Below are 24,953 nucleotides of genomic sequence, written 5' to 3' on the forward strand. Positions count from 1 at the left end.
GAAAGTTTTGTGTTGGTGAGGTGGAGACCTCTGACTTAAATAGGTGGAGCTGTATTCCTGTAACACAGCAGATTCGGGATTTGGGTGAGTAAATTGCACCAACTCTCACACTCACACGTGCGTAAGTGGTCTCAGGAGTCTCACTGTAAAGCAGTCTACCTTGTAACACATCACCTCGGCGTACAGCTTTAAGTGTCTTAAAGCTTAGTTCTATTAAAAAAAAAGTTGTTTCCATAGCTCCTGGCCACTTTCTGAGCCTCGCAGGTTCTGCAGCTAGGGAGTAGTTTTACATCTGATTTTTTTTATTTTTTTTTTAAAACCAGTTTGCTTATTTTTGTAAGGCAGGTAAATTTAAAGTTAATATACAGCCCCTCTATAGCCACAAATAATACAATGAAACTTTGTCCTCCAATATTGCTGCAGGGATCTGATCCAGTAGACACTTACCGTTAAGTTTATATGACATAAATACAGCCTGGTATAGTTTGATTCAGCAGACATTTATTTTTCTGCTTTACTTATACTGTACAGATAGTGCCATTTATTCCTTGAAAGTAGTCATGGATATAAAATAGAGACCATATGGAATATTTTCAAGCTCTGGGGTTTTTTTATAACGAGATCTGGGAATATGCTCCTCTCCAGTTTGAATACATATGATTCACTTAACATTTTGTATTTAAGCTTCCCTTCTAACTATGCTGCATTAGTTTTTGCTGTGCCCAGTTCCCATAACAATACAAGTCATCTTTATTGGTAAAGGTAAGTGAAAACTATTTACTCTCTGTCCTTCAAATTCAGTTTATATTTTTGTTTTGGCTTCGTCAGTATATTTTCACCTCTCAGTTTCTACATTTACCAGAAGAAGAACTTTGATGGAGACATTTTTGTTGGCATTGCTAACGATAGCATTTTCCATCTCAAATGTAAAAATAAAAATAATACATCAGTGCTTCAAAAGCATGATAATGACGTAAAAATAGTGGCAGCTACAATAAACCAAAATAAGTTGAGTTCTCTTTCGTATATTTTTGCATCTGAATCACACACTCAAGCGTCCTCTGCAGTCATGAAAGCTTTTCAATCACACGTGTCCAGTAAGCTGTACTTCAAAACACAGGCCAACTATCACCAAGTCAGTCTGCAAATCTTTCCTAATGAATCACCCAGATTACTGTCCAGCAAATATGGTCTCCTGGGTAGCCTGGAGGTTAGATAGACAAGAAGTGCACAGAGACACTGGATTCTCGTGATAACCAAGCCAGCCTTCTGATAATAAAAATAGAAATCCTTATCACTTTCCTCCCCTTTGCTCCAACAGATATTAAAGAAGTGTTACAAGCCTTGGAAAACACAAGATGAGGTGAAGATAGTGACAGTCATTTCCAGAAAACAGGCTCGTTTTCCCTTCTTTTTTTGGTGTTGGACCGGGCCTGTTGTATATCATCATGATGTTGGTCCATGAATGAATGGATTCTCAAGGGACCCTTGCAGATAACACCTCCAGGGTGCGCCTGAGGAGGGTGTATGTTCCATTTAAACACAGATAATGGGATGTGTGGCACTAAAAAGCAATTCTAAGTAATCATATATAGCTTACACTCAAATATCATAATACAAACCTATTTCCTAATCACTTCTGTAGAAATATAGAGAAATTCAGCAACAGCAATGAAGCACCTGTCAGGCTCTCACACACAAAAGTACCAAGTGCAGCTGGAGCAGAGTGATGAGATGGAGCAAATTCTACAGCAACTTCTAAGGATACTTAGGAAATAAAATTGATTAATATTTATGCAAGTGAGAAATTAAAAGACTTGATGGTCCTGTCTGTTGTCCTTCACTAGCTAAAGGGCAGGAAAATTCTGAATCACGAGATAATTAAATTTTCTGAGCAATAACAAGGTTGAAAGCGTTTGCTATGAGCATATTGAAACTATAAAAATATGTCTAATTTCTAGACAGAAGAAGTCATTAACTTGGTGTTGAGGCTGTAAATAAATCGTTCATTCAAGAGGGAAACTTAATACTGTGTGCGCTATTAAAAACAGATATTTATGGCACCTCAGCACTTAATTTTACAGCTGTGTTTGTGAGCTCCTTTAAGCTTCATCTGGGGAATCTTTCGCATACCGCAGGAACTGCAACTGGCTAGAGTTCCCAGCGCTCTGGGAAGCAGCCCTGTCTCTGTAGGACAGGAGAGGAACGGCAGGGAGTTGCCCAGCTCCACTGCCAGGGTCAGCATTAGCCACCGCACTTTGAAGGAGCTGAGAGCCTTCCTTCAGAGCTGCTGGTGTTTATGGAGTCCTGGCATCAGCCGGACCCACCAGGGCATTGTCGGATCACGTTCCTCCCACTTGCCCCTTCTAGCAAAGACTAACTGGCTGTACTAGCTCCTGAACGGGGTTGGGGTGGAGAGTGCCTTGGCCTACTCTCCGGGATGAATCCCAAGGCATCTTTACTACTGCCCGTGCCGTGCTGAGGGATACTCCCCTCTGCTCACATGAGTAGGGGAAATCGTGGATGCTCAAGGTCCACGCTGACCCCATTTTCGCTGGTGGTGACTGGAGATTTTTGCAGCTGTTGAACCGCTCAAACATCTCAAAAGACAAGAGTCAAGACAATTGTGCATATATAATTTGCACAATTATATATGTGCAAATAAATAATTATCAGCACAATAAGAAACTACCTGTAGGAAGGGCATAAAACCACGCAAAACCTCCCCAAACAACCTAAACTATTCCCTTTTACCCGCACGGGCCTTAAATTTCGCATGATTTAGGTCCGTGCTATTACAAGGTTGCTGAGATGTCAAACCCCAGCTACTTTGATAACTCGCCAGTTTAGCAGAGAGTTCAATTAGTTGGGGACAGCCTAAACCCTGTAGACTTTGGCATCTTGCCTGTGGCTACACGCATTTTAAACCACAACCGCCCTGCCTCGTGCAACAGTGGGTAAATAGCGCAGCTGCAGGGATATAACAAGGGTGAGATTTCCAAAGCTGAAAGACTCTCTGTGACAATGGCGCTAAAAGGTTTAAGTGGGTTCAAATACCCCAGAAGCAGGCCCAGCCAAAAAAAGCATGTTAGAAAGAGAGGAGGAGGGGATGACTAAGGAGAAGAAATAAGAAGGTGGCTCAGGAAACAGGTAACGTGTTACACTGATTTAGTAAGATTTAGTAACATTCAAGGAGGGATTTGATGTTTATCAGCTAATGCAATCAAAAATGTTGGAAGTGTTATAAAACCTGCTACTTCGAGGCAACCCGTAACCTTTTGACTTTAAAATTAACCTTTGTGAAGTTACAGATTACCTTCTTATTAGGGAGTCTCTTGCACCTTCATTTTTAACTTCTGTTGTCCTCATTATCAGTGAAAACAGGCAATTTTATGTAGGTATTGGGTTAAAAAGAGTGTAACTGCACAAATTTTTTTTTTATTTTATTTTTGTCAATCTTTGATTGACAATTTTGTCAATAAGTGGGAGCAAGGCAGGCAAGACGTGAAGCAAGGTTTACTGAGGGTCTAAAGGAAAAATGCTGAGGTAGAAAAGATTAAATTAATGCACTGAAACAGGTAAGATCATTGGAATTGGGAGAAAAGGTGGGAAATTAATGATTTGGATCCCATGCTTGCGATTTTTTAAGTGTTGCCAGATCACTTGAAAGACTGTGAACTTGAAAACTTAGGCCATTCGTTCTTTCCCGTCACCAGCACCTGGCAGGGAGCAGGTGACTTACAAGTGACTGCTGTGGTTGTCAACAAAATACCATTCCCTCCCGTTTCTTCCTAAACTTCCTCCTTTCACAACTGGCCTTGCAGGTAGATCACACATATGATGCAAGTGGTCTGATGACCGGACCAAATTCTTTGCGGATTAGACACACACCTGTGCCTCAATGCATGAGAATATAATAAATTGAGCGGCGACTTTATGTTATGACTGTTACAGAGTAGATTCTTCTGTTTCTATTGTTATCCTCACCCAAAGAATAAGCATCTCATTAGAGAATTAGCGGTCAAGAACTGAAGTCCTAATAGTGGATTCGATGATGGTGTGCGCCTGAGAAATTAAATATCTTTCTGAATCTCAGTTCTCTCATCACAGGATGGCAATACCTCTGCCTGCGTGAGTCGTGTCACTATTACGAGATATAACAAAATTATTGCTCCGAAAGGGCTGTGTGGAAAGTGTTAACGCAAATCGGCAGCTGGGGCGGGAACTCCAGCGGAGCTGCAGTGCTTTTAGGGGAGCAGCTCCCCCTCCTTCCACTTGTTGTACACCTAAAGTACAGCCACCTGGGCGGGAGCGTGACACTCCTGTGCCGCACACCCACCCACACACGTGTGCGCACACAGGGTACCTCATCCCGCTTATCTCAGGAACCTCTCTATAAAGCTTCCGCTTACGGCAACAAAGCGGTGGTCCTACACTCAGAGGAGACTGATTTAAAAACTTCTAGACTTCCCCTTTCCATTAAAGTCACTTGGGCTCTTCCACACGCCTGAGCGACTTTTTTTCACCAAGGTCCATAATTACCTCCTAGAAGTCCTGCCACACCAGCCAGTAGCACCAATCCTCCTCCAATCTCATACCTTTTAAGAGTAAAACAAAAAAAACCCAGTAAGTTTAAATAATACTGCTTTAAGTTTGATGAAAAACATTAAGCAAATTTTATGTCAGTGAAAGCTTTCATTTTTCATAACCTCACGTCTCCTAAAGCATTTCCCATCCTCCTCAAAACAACCAGGGAAATTCACTGATGGGATAAAGGTGCGCTATTATGAAATACAATTTTACTGCTAATTTTAATTTTTAGTAGTAAGTAGGTTGTGGGTGAAATCAGAATTAAAAAGGGGAATTTTTTTCCACATCTTTCACACCCCTCTTAGTTATGCTTTGAAGCCTTATCAGCCTTCCCTTGACACCTTTTGCTTAATATTGGTATGCCAAAAACACCTCTCTGGAGTAACTCTAGGAAATACCTACACTGAGACTGGCCGTGTCAGAACAGAATTTGCTAGCAGCGCTTCAGAAGAAACCTGTATCTGCTTCCAGGATCCTCCAAAATATGAGCAGATCTCAAGCACTGGTGTAAATACCGGTAAGTCCAGGACACTGCCTCCAGATTTGCGAGCACGGGGAAGAGCAGACTCCAAAGTCAGTGTGAGTCTTCTCTTCCCCAGCCCTGGCTTTCTGGCAGCACATCACCAATAGCCGTAGATTGCCAGGAGATGTGCTTAGCGATTGCTTCAGCAACTGTCACCGGAGTTATGGGCTCCAGAAAACTTACTTGGAGGCTACGCTAACTTTCTTCTGTTTTTTTGGTAAGGAACAGAAGGGATTGTGGCAGATCTGCTCTTTCCTTGCCTTCCAGGTCCTACTTCTCCATTTTTTAACTTATCCACGCACGTAGATAACACAGATCTGTATACTGTGTTGTGCAGCAATTATAAAGATAATATTAAGGTGTAGCTTTGGAATCATTACACATTTGTGGGGTCTGTGTGTGAGGTCTCCGTCTGCCACCGTGCTCTTACTGGGTGCACTTTAATTGCCGTCGTGGTCATTTGTGAACTCAGTGTGCCAGGTCTACATTAGCAAGGGGCACGTGTATTTCCAGGCTATACATACTAAAATGAAAAATAACACTGAGGAGAGCAATAATGTTAAACCTCTGGGCAAGAGGCAGGGGAGATCTCGGAGGACTATGTATGGGAGAAGAGGCATTTCTCTTTTCCTAATCTCCCTTCTTCTGCCAGCCTGAGCTTATCGAAAGCCTAAGACTCATCTGCTGAGACAACACCTCACAGAGATGCTGCAGAGTAAGGGGGCACTGTACCAAGGGTGTAAGAACCCCACCAGCATCAAGCCTGGGGTCTCCATGCACATGTTTCCTCACGTCCTTTCTCACTGGGGGTACGGTACTCTCACAGCCCCCAAGCTGCAAACGCTCTGCTGGGGCACCACTGCTTTGCTGGGGAGTGGGACATGATGGTGGCTTCATCCAGCCCTTCCCCACTGCCGGAGCAGGGCAGCTCACACCATCAGCGCTGCCTGCGGACCGGGAGGAAGGGAGCAGGGCAGAGAAAAGAGTCCGGGGATGGCCGGGCTGGGTCAGGCCTCCCAAGGCACAAGCTGGTTTTTGCCGATGCTGCAGTATCGTTGGAGCTATCAGCTCCCAGCAACCCTGGCAGCGTGCAGAGCTGTGCGTGGAGAGCTGCCATACAGCTGTGATATCGGGGTATTGCCCCACACCGTGTGACAGATAAGTGAGCTCACAACAATTCGCGGCCACTGACCGAGTGGCAGCGACCTTTACACTGACTACAAGTCTCTGCTGGCACGTGACACCTGGAAACAGCCTGGCTGCTTTCCTCGGAAGGGTTTGTCACAGCCAACACATACAAACCTTGGTGGCAACACCTAACGTTGACACGGCTCCAGTTTCTTCAACACAAAGACTCGGCACGTCCCTGGTTCCCAGGGCTGACAGGCGTCATCGGGCAGCCAAGCTCCAAGGTGGGTTGAAAGCACATTTGTTGCATTAGAAGTGCAGAATTTGTGCTTGGTCACCAAACATGGTAAATTTCCTAGCTGAAGGGATAACCTGATTTAGAGAACTTGGGAGATTCTTCCATATGGATGGCAGGTTTATCTCTGCTCGGTTCTTTAAGACAAGAGGATGATGCCCCCATAGGTCAGTAGGGCCCATACGTACCGGTGGCATAATGCAGCCTGCTGTGTCCTATTCGTGCCTTCTGGGCATCAGAAGCTTCAGGAGAAGGAAAATAACTTGAACAAAGCTTTCAAAAGTGGTGGCTTGTTTAGAAGTTAACTTTGTATGTACTTGCATGTAGTAAATAAGATATCAGGCCTTGATTATAGTGAGAGCACTAGCCACTAACTTTTTTAAGAGACAATTGGTCTCTCTCTGAAACATATTGTCTGTCCAATGATCTGCCTATTCACACAGATTCTGGACGACAGAGTATTTTTCCTTATCTAACAGTGAATCAAAAATGTATGTATCTGTATTTGGCTCTGTTAAGTTCATGTTAATCATCATTAAACAGTAAATTAGTAAATGTTCAGTCAGGAAATACCACTCAGCTTAGACACATTTCCTTCTTTTTTTTTTTTCTTTTAACAAGAGTTTATTGTCTTCTTTTTAAAATGGAAAAATGCATGCATTTTAGTATGAATAGCCACAGATAGCCCCACCTTGGCCAGAGAAAGTAAGATAAGCGGTAAGTCTAATTTATCTCCCCTGATTTATAGTAAATTTTGATCACTGAGGCTTGGCACTTGTCCTTGGCTTGGCTTCTGGTTCACACTCACATTGCTGTCTGTCGTGGAGTGAATGGGGGCTTTGAAGTGCCAGTGAATTAAAATTACAGACTTTAGCAACTTTTGGCAAATTTCAATATATTTTGGTAGATCAGCAAGGCATTTCCCAATCGTGTCCCTTTGCAGGTTTGCAAAGCACATAACTTGCAAAGTAACTTGTTTGCCCATCCCTTCCTAGTAGCCAACCAACCTATACGCAGACGCATAGCTCTAGACTGATAGAAATACTCCTGTATGCGCTGCTTTTGGCCAGGGAGGAGGATGTTGCTGGAGGGAATAAAGAAGAGACATGGTGTAAATGGCAGGCAGGAAGCTGAGCGGCAGGAGAAGGGCAGAGGCTGGGGGTTTAGTGGGGAACCAGACTGCAGCAGCCAGAGAGGAGGTGCAGGGGCCGCGGGCAATGGATGGGGGAGTGGTTGTAGGGGAAACAGATGGGAAGAGAGGCAGATGGGGGATTAGGACACAAATACATAGTAATCCAAACTTCTTTATATCAGATGGTCATGGAAAAATGTGGTTTCCTTCCAGTCACTGCTGGAGATTGAACTGGATGATGTCAAGAAGTCCCTTACAATTTATATTAATTTTTCTTAGCATCAGCCTTCCAAAGAGCAACTGTTTCAGTTTACGCAAGTGTATATGACCAAGGGCGTTTCCTAACTACTTAATCATTATTGTAGCAAAAAAATGTAGACAAAATCAGATCCCAGCATATGGGAACCCAACAGAGAGATAAATTATTTATTGTACCATATATAAAATATGCCACAAATAGGATTGGAGTTTTTGAAATCAATATTTTTCTAATTTAAATCTTACATTGTTATTAGCGTGTAAGATTCTGCAGCTTCTAGAGAAAACTTCACATATAAGAATTTAGCACCAAAAGCTCCACACTAATTTAAAAAAAAACCAAACCAAACCAAACCATCCAAACAAAAAAACCCGAAAAACCAAAGAGACCACAGGGATGAACCCTGTTAAAAGAACTGGCAGGAAAAAATAATGTCAGAGTGGATGATAAATGCATATAGCAGATCAAGAAGCACATAAGAAATACATGGCTGCTAGACCAGGGCTTTGATTTAACTTTAGTAGGTGGAGCCAGGAAGCAGCAATGAGGATAAAACAAACCATGTGTCCTGGAATAATTAGATAATTCTCTGACACAGCCCACACAGTTTTGGCTGGTTCAGGCCTGTTTCATGGCCGGTTCCCCATGTTCTGTTGTCGTCCTCCATCCATTTCCCTCACTCCGGACTGAGTTCCTCTGCAACCACAAGCAGATGTTCTCCAGACTAAAATTCAGAACAAGAAAAAAAGCTATATCGGAAGGTTTAAGTAGCTTATGGGGTCATATGGCATCTGCTGAGGACTGGCAATGCTTTGGAGACCCTTTAAGAACAGGCAAATGAGCACAAAGTAGGAAGGAGACGTTATTTTATAGATTTAAATGTATCACAGACCGTGCTCTTAAAATATCTCAGCACATCCATGGGGAAAAAGACAGGGGAAACACCACAATTATGTGATTATTTCTCAACATGTTGTACTCTTAAAACACACATCTGTCATTTGAGACAATTTATGGCGCTCTTCACTTGGAGCTGTTGTCAGTCAACAAAAGCTATTACGCTAGTTTACAACTGTGTCAAATGAAAGTCTTTACAGAGCTGTCATTTTATCCAGATTATTTTTAGTGCAGGTGTTTCACTTACACAGAAGGAAGCAGCAATATATGGAGATCAAAGAGGACGTGAAAGTCCAGAGTGCCAACACCACCTCTTCATCAGGTGCTGGCTGACTCACTGGCTTTTAACTTATAAAATGAGTAACTATTATTAAGGTAGTAGTTGATAAGAGTGTCTCAGTGAAGTTAACAGAGTGGACAGAAGCTGTCCTAATGAATACTGATGTTGGCTCCGGAGCCGGTTAGTTAATACTGCTAAACCATTAGAAAACTTGAATAACAAGTGTAGGGAATGTCATGATTTAGTAACATCCGTATTTCGTGCCTTCTCTTCTCGCTGCGGATGAAATCACTGCAGACCTACAGGTTCCTCTGCCTCCAGCCCCACGCTGTCGCGCCCGCCCCCCCCCCCGCCCCCCAGCGCTTCACATCCCCGAGGAAAGGGCCAGCACGACGGAGGGGCTGGCGACCAGCCTCACGGCTGCCGGCGGGGGCACGGCGGAGCGGTGCGGAGCAAGCGCGCAACCCCCGCGCTCCCGCCGCGCCCCGGCCCGGCCCGCCCCGGCCCGCCCCGGCCCCCGGGCGGCCAATGCGCGGCCGTGGGAGGCAGAGCCGGGGACGGAGCCGGGGAAAACATCAAACCCCAACTTTCTCACCTTGAAGGGAACCCAGCGCTGCCGATGCTGGCCCTCCCGCCGCCCTCCCCGCCAGCCCGCCCTCCCCGGCAGGGCGCTCCGACGGCTTCCCCCGCCAGCTGCCGCCTGCCCCCCGAGGAGGAGAGAGCCGAGTAGTGGGGGGGACGACGACGACGACGACGACACACCACTGGCGACCGTCCCCTTCGGTCCCTGCTGCCCGGGGGGCCGGGCGGCGGGCAGCGGCGGCGCGTCGGGGCTCGATGCGGCGGCCATGGGGCGCGGGCCCCTCCTCGGACCGTGGCTACTGCGGGCAGCTCTGCTGCTCGCCCTCTGCCCCGCCGCCGCCGGCGGCACCTGGATGTGAGTAGCCGGGGGCGGGAGGGAGGGCTGCGGGGCGCCCGTCCCCTCGTGTCGCCCGGCGCTGACGGGGCGGGGGGGGGCTGCTTCTGCAGGTGGCTGGGCATCGCCGCCGCCGGCGGGCCGGAGAAGCCGGGCTGCGCCAGCCCGCCGCTGAGCCGCCGGCAGCAGGACCTGTGCAAGCAGAAGCCGGAGCTGGTGCCCGCCATCCGGGAGGGAGCCCGGCTGGGGCTCCAGGAATGCCGCAGCCAGTTCCGACACGAACGCTGGGACTGTCGCCCGCCGCCCGCCGCCCGCCGGGGACCCGCCGCGCCCCCCGCCGCCCTCCCCGCCGCCGCCGCCGCCTTCGGGCACCAGCTCAGCAGCGGTGAGTGTCCTCGGTCCCCCCCACCCCCGACGGGGGTCCCCCGGTTCTCATCTCCCCGGAGAGGGCGGGGGGCCGGGGTCCCGTCGGGGCGGGCGCAGGGACCGGCCGGAGGAGCCGGGCGGAGAAGCGCCGTCGTGGCGGGCGGTTACCGCATCCGCCCCGGGAGGCTGACACAGGTACACGAAATGCCCCGAGCTGACAAAACCTGGCAGTTGTCTTTCCAAAATTATTGTTGCTTATTGTGATTTTTTGCTCAGTGCGTCCGTGGGTGACAGTGCCTTCAACTATACCCACTTAACTGTGTTGAAATGTTGTTATTCTTAGACTGATGTTGGGTTTATCCCCTTATGTCATAATTACTAAATGAGTGGGGTAATGACACATAGGATTTCGAAAAGGTCACTTGATTGCAGGTGAAAATCTGCTCACAGCACCATATGCAATGTGAAACGCTTTAAAATGTATCATATGTGCTCAATCAGGTGCTCAGCACCGCAAGACCAAAGCTGCTTTCCTTGCATCGACTACCAATGGGATTGGTGAAATTTACACTGAAATAGGGACATTTGGGTTCTGTATCAAATGGCAGCATCAAAGGTCTCGATCCTGCAAGTTTCTTTTGAACACTTCGCTCAAGGTTTTTGGCATAGCCATTGATGTGAACTTAAGTATTGTAGTACTTCATTTTGTGTTTGTGCAGTCTTCACTGCAATACAACAGGGAAAAAAAAAACAAACAGTAACCATGAAAATGTAAAACGAGCAATAGGAAGTGATGCATATTCCAAAAAAGAAAAGGGGAAAAAAATGGGGAGCAGTTCTGTCCAATGGGAAGGACTATTCCTGCAGATTCATAAATGAGTGCCACTGCTAACCCACAAAGCTTCACTAGTAGGTCCTGTGGAAGCATATTATGATGGTACCAGCACCTAATAATAAAATACAAACCCAGTAGAGACTAATACAAACCGGAGAAACAAACAGGAACTTTCCTGCCCATGAGCAGAAACTTGGAAGACTGGAAATAACAATTTGTTTTTACACCAGTGAACATTAGTACAGTGGAATTTCAGCTGCAGTCAATGGCCAGTCATTGATTTTCAGTTTGCTTGGAGAGTATACCTTGCTTAACACGGGTTAAAGATCTGTGCCACATTATGCCAGAAGTCTCAGAGAACAGGACTGGCAGGTCCCCCTATGATTCTTCTGAGATGTAGTTCAAGGCTTTTTATACCCCTGTCTTTCCCATGGTCAGCTTATTCTAGGAAAAGCACATGGCCTAAATACCCTTCTGCCATCCTGATTTCCGCCTGGTTTGAGATTCTTAGGGCTGTTTGCAACCTTTGTGAATTAGAACAACCTCAATGTTTGCTAAATTTAGCATGAGGTAAGTTCTGGCCCTATACCAATGTAACCTGGGATCGTGACAGCTTCAAGTTCCTCCTCTGAGATCTGAACTAACCTTTTCTTCTTCTTCAAGTCAATCTGAACAGTGAAGAGCAGAGTGGACAGTAAGGGGTGGGAGGTGGTGGTTTGTTTCGGGTTTGATTATTTTTTTTTATTACTAAAACTTAATTGGCTTCAAAGTTGCTGTGGCAAGTAAAGTTCCCAACCAGATTTAGAAAGAAGTCACCAAAAATCGCGTGGTACAGGCAGCTAGAAACAGCACCATTAATAGCATGGTCATATGAAGAGGCCCTTAAGTCTTTTTTGGATGTGAACATCCACCCCTTTAAACAAGTTAACTCTACCGACCAAGCTGTGATGACTTTAAACTTGTAACTGTTGCCTTTTAATAATAGTCTGGCTTGTAAAATCGCTTTCTCCAGCTCCACCAGGACAGTAGTCGGGGGGAGTGACGAAGTAACCCACTGGTGTGTTGCTTTGCAGGCACGAAGGAGACGGCGTTCATTTACGCTGTGACGTCGGCGGGCCTCGTGCACTCGGTGACGCGGTCGTGCAGCGCGGGGAACATGACGGAGTGCTCCTGCGACACGAGCCTGCGCCACGGCGGCTCGGCCAGCGAGGGCTGGCACTGGGGCGGCTGCTCCGACGATATCCACTACGGAATGTCGTTCAGCAGAAAGTTCCTGGACGTGCCCCTTAAGAACCTAACGGGCAAGAGCGGGAGCGGGCTGGCGGCCATGAACCGGCACAACAATGAGGCTGGGAGGCAGGTATGTGTCGCCGTTCGGAAACGGCAGCAGTCGCTTGTTCGCCTTCATTGGCAAAATGGCATCAGCCAAACGAGGCCTGGCCTTGGCCGCGGGTACAGATGGGGCCAAGGGCGAGAACAGCACTAACGTTGCCAAGGCACATGGGTGCAAACTCGGAATCAGAGCTGGTTTTAACTAACTGACTAAACTGCACAGGTTAAAATCAAATCCACAGAATTAGAATTGGATCTGGAGTGCTAATCAGAGTTATCTTAAATAGATATTTGATATTCTGTAGCAAACTTGAAATAGTCTTGTTATCAGCATAATACATTAGGAGTTTTTTCACTGATTATTCTGTTATTATCATGGCCTGCGTTTATTAATTCTCTCTAATACTGAATGAGCAGGCAGTCTGGACATGAGGCATCGTGACCCACCCACAGTCTGGGTCTAAATCGTCTAAAATCGTTCAGAGAGGGAATCGAGAGTTAACCTTCCATTTAAAAAGATGGGATGGAAATGACACCTCTGTTTTAGAGTAGCCCACTGGGTAGGGCACTCGTTAGAGAAGTGAGAGGAGACTGGCTTCGGATAGCTTTTCTTCAGCCCAAAGGTCTTCAAACCCACAGTTGCAGAGGAAATGTTTGGGGGGAGTGTGTGTGACGTTAGGTCCTCCTGTCCTGTTCTGCAGAGGATGATAAATAAGGGCAGAAACAGCCAACACAGGGAGATGTGAGTCTGTAATCTAGTGCTCGGGGCTTACATCTGGAATGGCAGAGACCTAGATGCTGGCTCTTGCTTTAAAATTACTTTCTCTGCTTTACCTTGGAGTTTTTAACTCATAAGTATTTAATGGCTCTCTCTGGACCCATAATACCTTAAATCTGTTCTGCTCAGTGATGCAGCTATAACTAAAGTAAAGAAATGTAGACCCTCTGGTTTTCGACTGCACGTGCTGATGGACTCCATTGTAACTCAGCAATTTCCTGTAGCCAGAAGCAGCATCAGAGTGGGTTTGACTGAAAACAACTTTCCTATCCGCCATAGGTGGGGAATAGCCATAGTAAGCCATCATAAGACTCATGGAGGTATCATTGCAAACTATTTTAATTTAAACTAATTTTTACAGTTTACAAGGTAATATATGTTATTCAATTTAATTAAGTAATATAGTTGGAAAACCAGGAAATCTTTCAGGGACATAAGCCCTTTTCAGGACTGAAGTAGAAGAACCAAACTCTAAACCTAAGTAGATGCTGAGAACAGTTACCGTGAGTTTAATTAGATGCCAGTCAGGTAATTCATCTCCAAGGGAAGGTGGTTGGTGACGTGTAGTAAGGGATGTTCATAAGAGGAACAGAAGATTAAATGATTATTTCCTTAGGGAAAGAGCAAAGGGTCATTTATGAAGTTTGTAGAGAGGAATAGTTAATGGAGATAATAATCTCCATAAAATTATCTGTCTTAATTTAATTATTTTTAATATACAGTACAGATATGTATTTTTATTTTAATACTCATGTTTGTCATTAGACAGTGCCGTTTTCTCGGATCAGGGTGACAGTGGAAGTGTAGGGAAGAAGGCTGCAAGGCTCCAGAGGAACTTAAAAGAAAAAGAGAGATGTGGTTTCTGTGTTTAGGTGGCAGCGATAGAGGTCTTCCCTTTGATACCTTTCTCTTGTCTGCCTTTAGCTTTATGTTAGCAGCAGCAGCAGTTTGCTGTCCTTTTGTCTTCAGCGACAGTGTTGGCTTATGGTCTTCCCATCCCATCCTTGTGCTCATCACTCGTTGCTGCAGGTGTGACAGCACAACTGTCCGGGGTCTCGCTGTACCAAGGAACCATTCAGCTTTAAATAATAACGCACACACACAGAGCCTAGAAGAGAAACTTTTCTTTTGGTGTTGCTTTCTTTAAAGTTCGATCAGTTCCGTGATCTCCTCTATAGCGGTCACACAGGCCTGTGTCACGGGGACGGGACTGACTGGCAAAGGGGAAGGGTGCGTTCAGCCAAAGATAACGTATTTTCAAACAGTGAGATAAAGCTACAAGGGGTTGGAAGATGTGGTCAAGCGAGTCTTCATTTTCCATCAATCCAAGTTATCTTAGATGACAGTTACATGCACGAAAATCTAATCAATTATGAGTCCACATCATTAATGTCATGCAACTGCAGCATCTTCTATTACTATTCATGTTGAGCGGTACCTCTTACAGTATATAACTTCATGAAACCACAGTTTCAGACTAGGCTGGCGGTTTCTGGGAATGGGGTAGAATCTGGCCCAACAGGATCTGGTAGGTCCTGAGCATCTTTTGGGGTTTCAGGCTTTTCACAATACTGAGCTTTCCCACAAGGCTCTCAAAGTACACTGTCACAGGCTTCTTTGATGCACACAAAACATACGCTCATTCCTTTTTCAAGACACAGTGGGTGTTTTTTTTAAAAAAAAACATCCACTGCAAGCCTGAAAGGCCAGAAGACCCTTATTTCACTGGTTTTGTGTAAATGGTGTATTTGTTGTTCATTATCTTGGAAGAAAATATGCAAAGTATTTAGTCAGCTTCCGTGCATAAATATTTTGTAACTTAATGGCAAACTGTAGGATAAAGCAAATATTTTGAACACTGTCCAGAGTGAAAGAGAATGTTTATCGTTGGTACTTGGGATGTCTAGCAGCAATATTAGCTGAAGTCAAGTTTAGCAGAAGTCTTCATTTTTGTAGTTTCAAAATCCTTGACTAGGAGATGTTGGAAAATGTTGACCTTCATGTTTTGGGGCTTACAAGAAGGATGTTTTGCAATATATTTTGGTACCTTATGACCTTTTGTAATAAATACTATCGTGTTCCTGGTTCTCTGTCTTGCAAGAGCAGCCTTCCAGGGACAATACTTCTGTGTTTGTTTGGAGTTACTAATGGAACTGGTATGTGCAGAATTCTCTTGTTCCTTTCCCATTTCCATGTAAAATGCTACTTTACATTTCTACACTTCATAGTTAAATCCAAGATATGTCAATCTTAAAATAGTAAGGGACCTCTGGCTGAGTTGTCCACTGCTTAGCGTACTAACCTGAACCTCAGAAGATCCGGATTTCATTCCTTATTCTGCCACAAGATAAACGTTCATCATCTTTTAGCATTGTAATGTTCAGTGTACTTGGATGTGCGTACGTGAGTCGGGCACCTCTGCTTCTTATGAAAGGATAAGGGGAGTCAGGCACTGTGGATTGACTGTTGTTGTATTCGTGTTCTTTTACTGATGGAAGAATTCTGCTCAGTTTCCCGCTTGTGGAGATTTATTTGACCGGCGGGACTGGTGTTCTCACATTGAATTAGCTTGGCTCATCAGAGAGTTTATTTTTACTGATACTTGTGTGGGTTGGTAACAGACTCACCAACAGTCTGCAACTGTTCTTAAGTGCTGTACCTTCAGCAGGACATGTGCTTTTATTCATGAATAGTCCTATTAGCTCTACCAGTGGCTTAAATTAGGCTGTTTGATTAGAGGCATCGATTCCCATTGCAAAACAAGTACTGGCAGCCCCCGTCTCACAGTTGAGACCAGTGCCTGCAAACGGAGAGCTTAGCTTGGAGATATTAAGCATTAACTGGCAGTAAGGGGTATACAAACTGTGATTCCACTGACGCTCTCCTTTGCTGCACACCAGTCCCTGCTTTCTGCCCATCCGCCTGTTGTAGCCACGCGTTCCCACCCCAGGCCGCTCCCTCTGTTAATTGCATTGGAAGGGTGAAAGGAAGTCAGTCTAAAAATGATCTTTTTTTCAGGTTAATTTTTAACACAGAACAGTGTTCAGCACTGTATCCAGTTCATCACTTAACCCTCCTGTTGTGCTAGTACCACCGGGGCTGAGGGCAGCGAGTGGCAACAGGGGCAAAAGGAACTGCTCAGGTGGGCTTGTGGCCGAACACGACACCCGTGGATCCTGCTCAGTTCCACACTGAGCATTTCTCACAAGCAGGCAGTCGGTTTCGTGACCAGCCTAAGAAAACTGAAAACCTGCCCCAGCTTCCACAGAAGGAAACATCTATCCACCGTGTTTCTGTGAGTAACGGTGCTCCTCTGAAGTTCTCTACGCAATTTTGTCCCTTAGGGAGAATCCTCTCATAATGCCATGGATAACTGAAAAGATTCGCCACGTGAATCTAAAGGTGTGAAACTGCGCACTGGTTGTGGAGTCAGTCTGGAAGTCACGCTCCCAGTAACCTTGGGCGTCCCAGTAAGTCTGTGTGCTGCTGAGACACAGGCGTGTGTCGCAGCCACGTCCCACCAGAAGGCTGTGTTGGCTCTGTAGGCACCATCTTAGGTTTGCTTGCAAGAAAACAGCAAGACAAGGTTCCTAGTCCCTAAATTTTGTCAGATGTTGAACTATGGGGATTTGTTCATTAAAGTTCACATGGCAGCCTGACATCCAGCGGCATGGTTTGTGATCCACCAAAGCAAGACGTCAGCTCCTTGTCATGACAGTAGAGGCAACCCAAACTATGCTGGAATCCAATCAGAAAACTTGCCCACCCTAGCAGCTGTGAAGCAATAGCCTGGGGTCATGCACAATTGTGATGACACCATCAATCATTCTACAACAGAGTGGATCAAAGCTTCATGTGGGAATCCTGAGCAACACAGAACAAAACCACAAATGTTTGTAACTGCTATGGATGTTCTTGGTGCTTCTGCACTCGATCACATTTGTAGCTCTAGCATTCGTCTGATCGTCCATACACTGCTAATATATGCTGCATTTTTGTAGTTTGATATCAACCGGAGATGCCAACATCAGTTTCAGTTCCTGTTTAGAAACTCCCTTTAGTTTTCATTAATTCATCCTCAGAGAAAGACATTAGGTGTCATCTGCTGGGCTACGTGCCCACGTGGAAGTAGCTCACCCTTAGCCGCTAGCAGACATGTCCAGTGCTTCCTCTGACAATTTCGGGATCCTTCTGCCTCGTCCAGATTTTACTATGCCTGATTTTATCAGTCTTAGAAGTACACTTCTTTCCCCAAGCCAACTTGTTTATTTTTCCCCTGTTGTTTCTTCCCTAGTTAGTACCCTGTCATACTGCAGTGAAAGCAAGGATTACATCTGTAACTTTGGAAATCTTGTAGTGTAACGTGATTTAAGACTACTTTGAGATTCTCGTTACTTGCCTTGATATGAATGACTAATCGTTAGAAATTGGAAAATACCATTAAATCTCTGTTGGTAAATTGCGTGTAAGATTTATCTTTTGACAGCATGTTTCTCTTTTCCTTGACATTTTATTAGGTTATCTGTATTCTGACAAAGACTTTTTGTTGTTGGATCTCAAAATCTCACCTGCCTTCATTACTGTTACCTCTTAACGATGCATATTCTGACTACCCAGTGATCTCCTTATTGATAGATTCTTCAGATACGAGCATATGGTCAAGTCTGTTTATTAAACAGAAACTAGCCTGTGAAGGAGAGAAGAGAAGTATCTACAAGAATTGCTGCCAGTTGATTTGCCACTGAGAGGGTCAGTGCGTGCTCTGGGGTGAGCGTCTGCTTGTTGCAATGTTCTTATTTCTTCCAGAATCGGCAAAAATCTCCAATCTCACAAGCAATGCACAGACCCTGGCAATACCTCCTGTACTGGTGCGTCACTTCACCAGGTGTGGTTTGCAAAGGCTGACGGCTGTTCTAGGTCAGGACATACACCTGCTCTTTCTTGCTCATGGTTCTTTGAATGCCTTGCCTGTTTGGCTTCCGTAGTAACCTCTACCAACAAATAGGTCCTGTTCATTCACCGAAGATGTGACTCCAAGCAAACACTTTGGTCATGTGTATTTTTAATAATGTTTGTAGAGTTATATGCAAATACCAACTCGGGCTTGTGTCAATATCTTTGGGGCAGAACGTGCCAGGAGGCCTCAACTCCCACTGAAATCGATGGATTTAACCATGTTGGACTCGTCCCAAACTTCCGTGACCGCATTCACCATGATGAAAATTCCTAGTTTAACACACAGGGTAGAAACAGCTCGTTTTATCTGCTCCATGCCTTGACTAGCGCTGAAACTTTGAGGATGGCGTTTGTGCTGCTTGAGCTACAAATAATCAGGGACTCAAGTTTATTTCTGGTTCTGCATAGGGTCAGTAGGGCTCGGAAGGATTTCAGGGCTCTGATCTCGCTGCAGCATCAAGGCTTAGGAACAGGCAGAATTGAAAGTACTTTTTCAGGGAAAACCAGAGGAGGATGTTAGATAGATAGGCTTGTCTTCTGTTTTTTTCTTCCCTAAGACAATTTGAGAAAAATATAGATTGACAGCGGTTAATACTTGTGGGGGCTGTGGGGTAGCTGAAGGTTTAGGGTGAAATTTAATAAACGTCATGAAGGTTGTGGGAAATAGTGGTTCCTCGGCAGAGGAATAATTTGAATCTGTATTGTCCTTGCTGCATGAGAAGTTTCCAGAGGAATTTACTATAACCTAATTTAAAATTCACACTTGCTGGTACATTTCCCAATTGCCATCATTGTGGAAATTAAATATGGGGAGAAAGGTTAGTAAAATGGAAGGTGGTAACATGGGCTTTCCACACCATTAACATTGGCCCATATGAGTCTAGAGGATGGCTCCAGAGAGTACGTTAATAGAAAGGTAAAACAAAACAAAACAGAAATTATGATACCTTGTCCTTTTGCTGTATCTGGGCATGAGACGATTTTTCTGTGCACTTTTCCAAACTCTCATGTGAGATGTATCACAAGTCTAATTGTAAAATTTCGTACTATGACTATTAGATATTCCAGAGGGAAGTATTATATTGATTGTCTGCTGACTATTTGAGTTGTAGTCCCAGATAAAAAAAGTTACTGCTTGTTTACAGATTCCGGTTCTTTGAGGCTTGGTCTCCTATAAACTGAGCCAAAATTCTTGTGTGTTGCAAAAGCTTAACGCAGGCTGCAGATTCCCACTGTTGGTCAGACTCTTCTTGTTCAGCCCAGTGCTTGCTCCTGCATGGGCAAGGAAAAGTCGCCTATCTAAGGGTATTGTAATGTTGATAATAACTGTGGAAATTTTGCTAAAACATTGAAAGTTATAAAAGTAATATGAACACAACTATTAAATTGTGTTAAATAGAGACATTATGCAACTGGAAACACTAGAAACCCACGATAGTATTTGTATGCCTGAATTACAAGAACAGGACTTGATTCTGTAAGTGAGAAGCACCTGAGATTTACTCCAGAATACCAAAGTTGAAGATACCTTTGCTGAGCTACAGTGGCTCCTTTGATAGACTTTCCATGGAGCTCAGAGACGTGGGCATCTTCCTGCTCTTCCAGATCGGGTCTGCCCCAAGGCTTCTCCAGGCTGAACCCTGTGCCGCTTCGGTACGGAGCCGCCGCGGTCCCACAGATGCTGTTCTGAGACCTCAAGCCATTCCTGTGGTCTTAGTTGCAGAATCTCTTGTGAATATTTAGTGATCTTGATGGTAGCCACAGGGCACCCTTAAAAGATGGCATAGGCCTGCCCAGTAAATGTCTTCCAATGTAGGAATGGTGCCGTCACCTGCCCTATCCCTGCTTCCCCCCCTGCTATTCCCCACAAGGGCTGTTTGCATTCCAGCAGTGGGAGGAGCGACACAGGACGTGTCGTTTCAGGTCTTTAGGATCCTCCAGAATGAAAAGCCAGACAGAAATGCAAGCTTTCATTATTGTGGTTTGATATTGCTGCGTTATCGCCGTTGCAAAGTGCAAATGCAGAGTGCTTCTGAAGGTCAGGCTTCTCATCGTGATGGTCCAGAGTTGGAAACCTGATTCCTAACACGTATCCTCCCGTGCTTTGGCTTCCCCATCACTGAAATGGCAATGGCAGCTGTAATATTAAGTACTTCGAGACCACTGTGTTACTGATGTCAGGCAGTATTCCTGATGATTGAAAGACCATGTCCAAATGTCGTTCTCCCTTTGCTTTCAGGCTGTAGCAAAGCTGATGTCAGTGGATTGCCGTTGTCACGGTGTTTCTGGGTCCTGCGCTGTGAAAACTTGTTGGAAAACAATGTCCTCCTTTGAAAAGATTGGCCGGTTCTTAAAGGATAAGTATGAAAACAGCATACAAATATCAGACAGACTGAAAAAAAAGCTACGCAGGAAAGAGAAAAGCCAGCGAAAAATACCAATCGGCAAAGAAGACCTGCTGTATGTGAACAAATCGCCCAATTACTGTGTCGAAGACCAAAAATTGGGGATCCCTGGGACTCAGGGAAGGGAATGTAACCGTACCTCAGAGGGCCCCGATGGCTGCAACCTCCTCTGCTGTGGGCGCGGGTACAACACCCACGTCGTCAGGCACGTGGAACGGTGCGAGTGCAAGTTCGTCTGGTGCTGCTACGTGCGCTGCCGGCGGTGCGAGACCATGACCGACGTTCACACCTGCAAATAAGATTAAGTACAGACAACACGGGCAAACCCGCACTGTTTGGTACACACAGTAAGGCAGCGGTGACTCCTGCCGTGCGGGATTGCAGGGGGATCAGCCTCAGGGGGAATGGGTATGGCCAAACGATGGGTAGTCCAAGCGTTTGGCCTGTGTGAAAGCAACAGAGCGAACAGCAGCCTGCACACAGGGACAGGTAAAACCACAAAAAAACGATTCCCGCTGACCCGTTTGAACATGTAACTCCATAAGCAGGAACAGATACTAAACTTTCCAAGTCTTTAATAGCCACAACGTCATGAAGATCCATGTGGTCAGTAGGTACAGTGGAGAAAACTCAAGATCTTGTTAGCCAGAGACTGAAGAGTTAAGAGAGCATGTAAGGCACGGTAGATATAATCCTTATGTCTGTATTTTTTAAAATTGGGACTAGATGGTTCATTTCTGCAGGCTTTAGGGAAAAAAAACTAAGATAGGGGAAATGTCCTGCTGTTGACCATGAAGCACTTGCTTTGCAACTGTTTGGGAAGCTGTCTTCTGCACAATATGCAGAAAAGTGTGTGTGACTGCGGAGAGCTGGGCACTGCCTGGGTGGATGAGGAGGGTCCATCGGCATGGAGCAAGCTGTGTCCGGAGAAGAGGGGCTGGAGCACGGCTTGGTGAATGTGTACCAAATAGCAGCCTCGGTATTTTTTATAGGTTGTCTTTCAAACGCACAAAGGACAGGTCTGAGGAGGGACAGAAATACAGTTTACTCTTTGAAGGAAATAAAATCCTTCGCAGGCATTTCCTCAGTGTCTGAACACATAATTGGTGAGTCAGCCGGTTGTCACCCCACTGTTGGACTGTATGCAGTAACCTGCCAATGTTGAACCTTGCTGGTGGTTCACCATCATTTTGACAATTAACCATACGAGATTCAGCCCAAAGAAATCTGCCATAAAGCAAAAGATTTTTTAAAACATTGCTGTCTCTTATAGAAGCAGCAGCTAGAACTTTTCATTGCATTGCATCCTAAGTAAGTTCAATGCACAATGTAATTTATGGATTGGCTCACACCACTAAAATATTTAAACTGTTATTGAAAACATTTTCTCCCCCCTCCATATGTTGGCTCAATTTTATTTTACATCTGTGAAAGGTTGTTTATTTTTATGCAATGATTTAATGCCTGGCTTAAAAAGCATCATGTGAAAGGATTTCTGTTGTTTAAATGTGCAAAGACCTATTTTTGATAAGACAAGAAAGTTTATATTTTGTAAATATTTAAATTATGCAAGTTATGTAAAAGGTTTCCAAAACTAATGTGATAAGATTACAGCCTTGACGTTTGTTGCTTAGATATTTCTTACTATTGTAGTAGCCTTTAATTGATTTTTATTTGCATGTGCAGGGGAAAATTAGAGAATTACATAAATGTTCTTGTTTTTACCATCAGGGTGGTTATAAATATTGCAGGTAATACACACTGATGAGAAACACTTACTATGATTTTCTAAATGATCAGCTGATTTTGTATACTTTTTTATTCTTTTAAATCCATTTTACAAACAGTGAAATCCCGGCTCCAGCGGTAAGCGCAGAACTCCCACTGACATCAAGGGGACTTGCAAGGGTTTGCAATCCCTTAACTTGTTCCAAACTGACAGTCAGTTTTTAGAAAGAAATCATCTTAGACAGTTTGGTTGAGGCTTTCAAAGTTACTTTGAGGAATTAATTTCCTAGTTGTCAATTATTTTCCCATGAAAGATGGTGACCAGATTCCCTGTCGCTCTTTATCAGATGTGTAGGTCAGGAAGAAGCAAACAAAATCTTCTGTGTTGTGGTACTTCACTGCCTTATGTGGAGTATCTTAGGAACATCAGTTCAGCAACCGCAAAGTCCTTTATCTGTTGGGTTTTTTTTGGACCTTATCTCCACATTTGGCTAGTCTGTCTCCATTGACCTAGCCAGGTAATTATCCTGAGGCCACAAAATCTGCTGTCTGTGGGAAGGGGGCTCAGCATACCACTCGCTGTCACTGGAGGGTGCAGCACCCTCCCTGTGAAAACTTGGATGCAGGGGATGCATCCTGGTGGAAGACCCTGAAGGGAGACTTGTAAGCCCCTGGTTGTTCCCATCTTCCAGCGATGAAAATACACCCACAGTCTCCCCAGGCCATGCCACAGCACCTATTGGCAGCATGGATGGGACATGCTGCTGGTCACCGTTGATATGAAGGTGTTGTAGAGACCACCCCTCTCTCCCTCTCTCTGAATCTGCCCTACCTCAGGCTGCTGGCAGAGGTGAGTGCCTCGGAGCCCTACGTGAGGCTGCTCCTACCAGTGCCTCCATGGAGTTCAGTGTTGAGGTCACAACTGTTCTGTTGTGTGGGGCTCCAGCAGGAACCAGCTGCTGGGAGTTCAGTGTGGAGGCCAAGAGCTTCTCTTGAAGCAGCCCTGATCTGTGTCTCAAGACTACCTTAGCTTTTACCGGACTGAAAGGTTCTTCCATGCCTGATCTGTAAAGCAAGGAAAATTGCTGATGCACATCTCGGTATGCCTTAACTTCTGTCAGTGCAGGAAATAGGGAGAAAATGATCCTGGATTCCTGGGTCTAAGGTTGGATTTGCCCAGGAGAAAAATCTCAGTAGGCTGTTTGTGTGGGTTTGAAGGGGAAGGGCACTCCCATCAACGTTGCATGGAGACGTGGGGCAGTCATGATGCAGCCAACACAGACGGGGTGTCTCCTGCCTGCTTGGCTAGCCACTATGTAAGGCTGCGGTATTTTTGGGAGCTCATCTAGTTCCAACAAGATATCTTTCTGTTCTTAAATGTTGTTAATAAAAGATTTTTTTCTGGTTTATGGGGGGGAAAGAGTTTATTTTTTTCAAAGAGTGACAAAAGGCAGCAAAGGCAAGTGGCAACACACATGGTTTATGAAAGCTATAATGGCTGAGCCAACAAGGTAATGGGTTTGAAGCTTCACTGGCAGCAGAAGGACCCATCTTGCCTCTTCAGAAGCTGAAGAAAGGTATTTCATGGGAAGTGGCATTACACTGTCTGCACCAAGGGCAGAGCACTGGTGAGAACAAGCACAAGCTACCCAAGGGGCTGCTCATCGCTCTCCTGCTGCACCAGCGTTGGGGGCTTGGAGGGGGAAGCAGAAGCAAAGCTGAGTGCACTGGGGAGACTGGAGCATCAGCCCCTCTTTACCTATCACAGCTGCAACTGCTGTTTAAGTTAAGCTGTGCTGTAACTTACCTAAGTTACACCCATAAAACTAGTTCTGGATGGGCAGCATCTGTAAAAGCCATCCTGGACGGGATCAGGATGTCAACATTGTTTTGTAGTGGCACTGGGGCTAAAGGCATTAGCTGACATCTACTGCAGTGTTTATTCCAGAAAACTGCCTTTGCTCCTTCCACGCTCTGGAAAAGCTCTCCTCGGGTGAGAGCGAGAGGGGGAACCATCTGTGAGACAGCATGCCTCCGCTTTCAAAGAGGAGCCTACGTACGACATAACGTGGTTCAGCTACTTCTGTGGGCATGTGGCACTGGAATGAATTTAATTCACTCGGTCTAATAGGGTGGGGTTTTTTTCCCAGTGCTGGGACTGGAGGATCAAGGTTGTTGACTTTGAAACCAGAGCCTTATAATACTCTTGTACAGCTTTGCAATAATACATCCTTTCTGTTTGAAAGTAGCTACGTGTGTGCTTATCTGAGCAAGCGAGATTAGAAAGAAAATTGGAAAGACATTCACAGCTTTAGTGGGGGAAAGGTCTTATCTCAGTCGTGTTCCCTCCCACTGCCCTTTTATGCGTGGAGCAGCAGTTTGTGAAAAGTAGCAAACGTACGAAAAATGCCACAAGTTTACTTTTTGAAGAAAGGAGGATTGTAACCTCTTCTGAAAGTGAAAAAGATAGATGCCATTTTGGAAACAGAAATGCACGTGCACTGGCTGCGTATTTTAAGAGCAAAGTTTTGTT

At 45.2% G+C, this 24,953-nt stretch overlaps 1 protein-coding gene across 1 annotated transcript; it reads left to right on the forward strand.

The window, feature by feature from the left end:
- Positions 1 to 9,716: 9,716 nt before the first annotated feature.
- WNT16 (Wnt family member 16) lies at positions 9,717 to 23,770 on the forward strand. Its single transcript, XM_063324230.1, has 4 exons — positions 9,717 to 10,041; positions 10,134 to 10,405; positions 12,295 to 12,581; positions 20,527 to 23,770. The coding sequence occupies exons 1-4, from the start codon at positions 9,953 to 9,955 to the stop codon at positions 20,989 to 20,991; spliced, it is 1,113 nt and encodes a 370-aa protein (XP_063180300.1). The 5' UTR covers positions 9,717 to 9,952; the 3' UTR covers positions 20,992 to 23,770.
- Positions 23,771 to 24,953: the final 1,183 nt, after the last annotated feature.

This window comes from Chroicocephalus ridibundus, chromosome 1 (assembly GCF_963924245.1).
Source record: "Chroicocephalus ridibundus chromosome 1, bChrRid1.1, whole genome shotgun sequence".
Classification (NCBI taxonomy): Eukaryota; Metazoa; Chordata; class Aves; order Charadriiformes; family Laridae; genus Chroicocephalus; species Chroicocephalus ridibundus.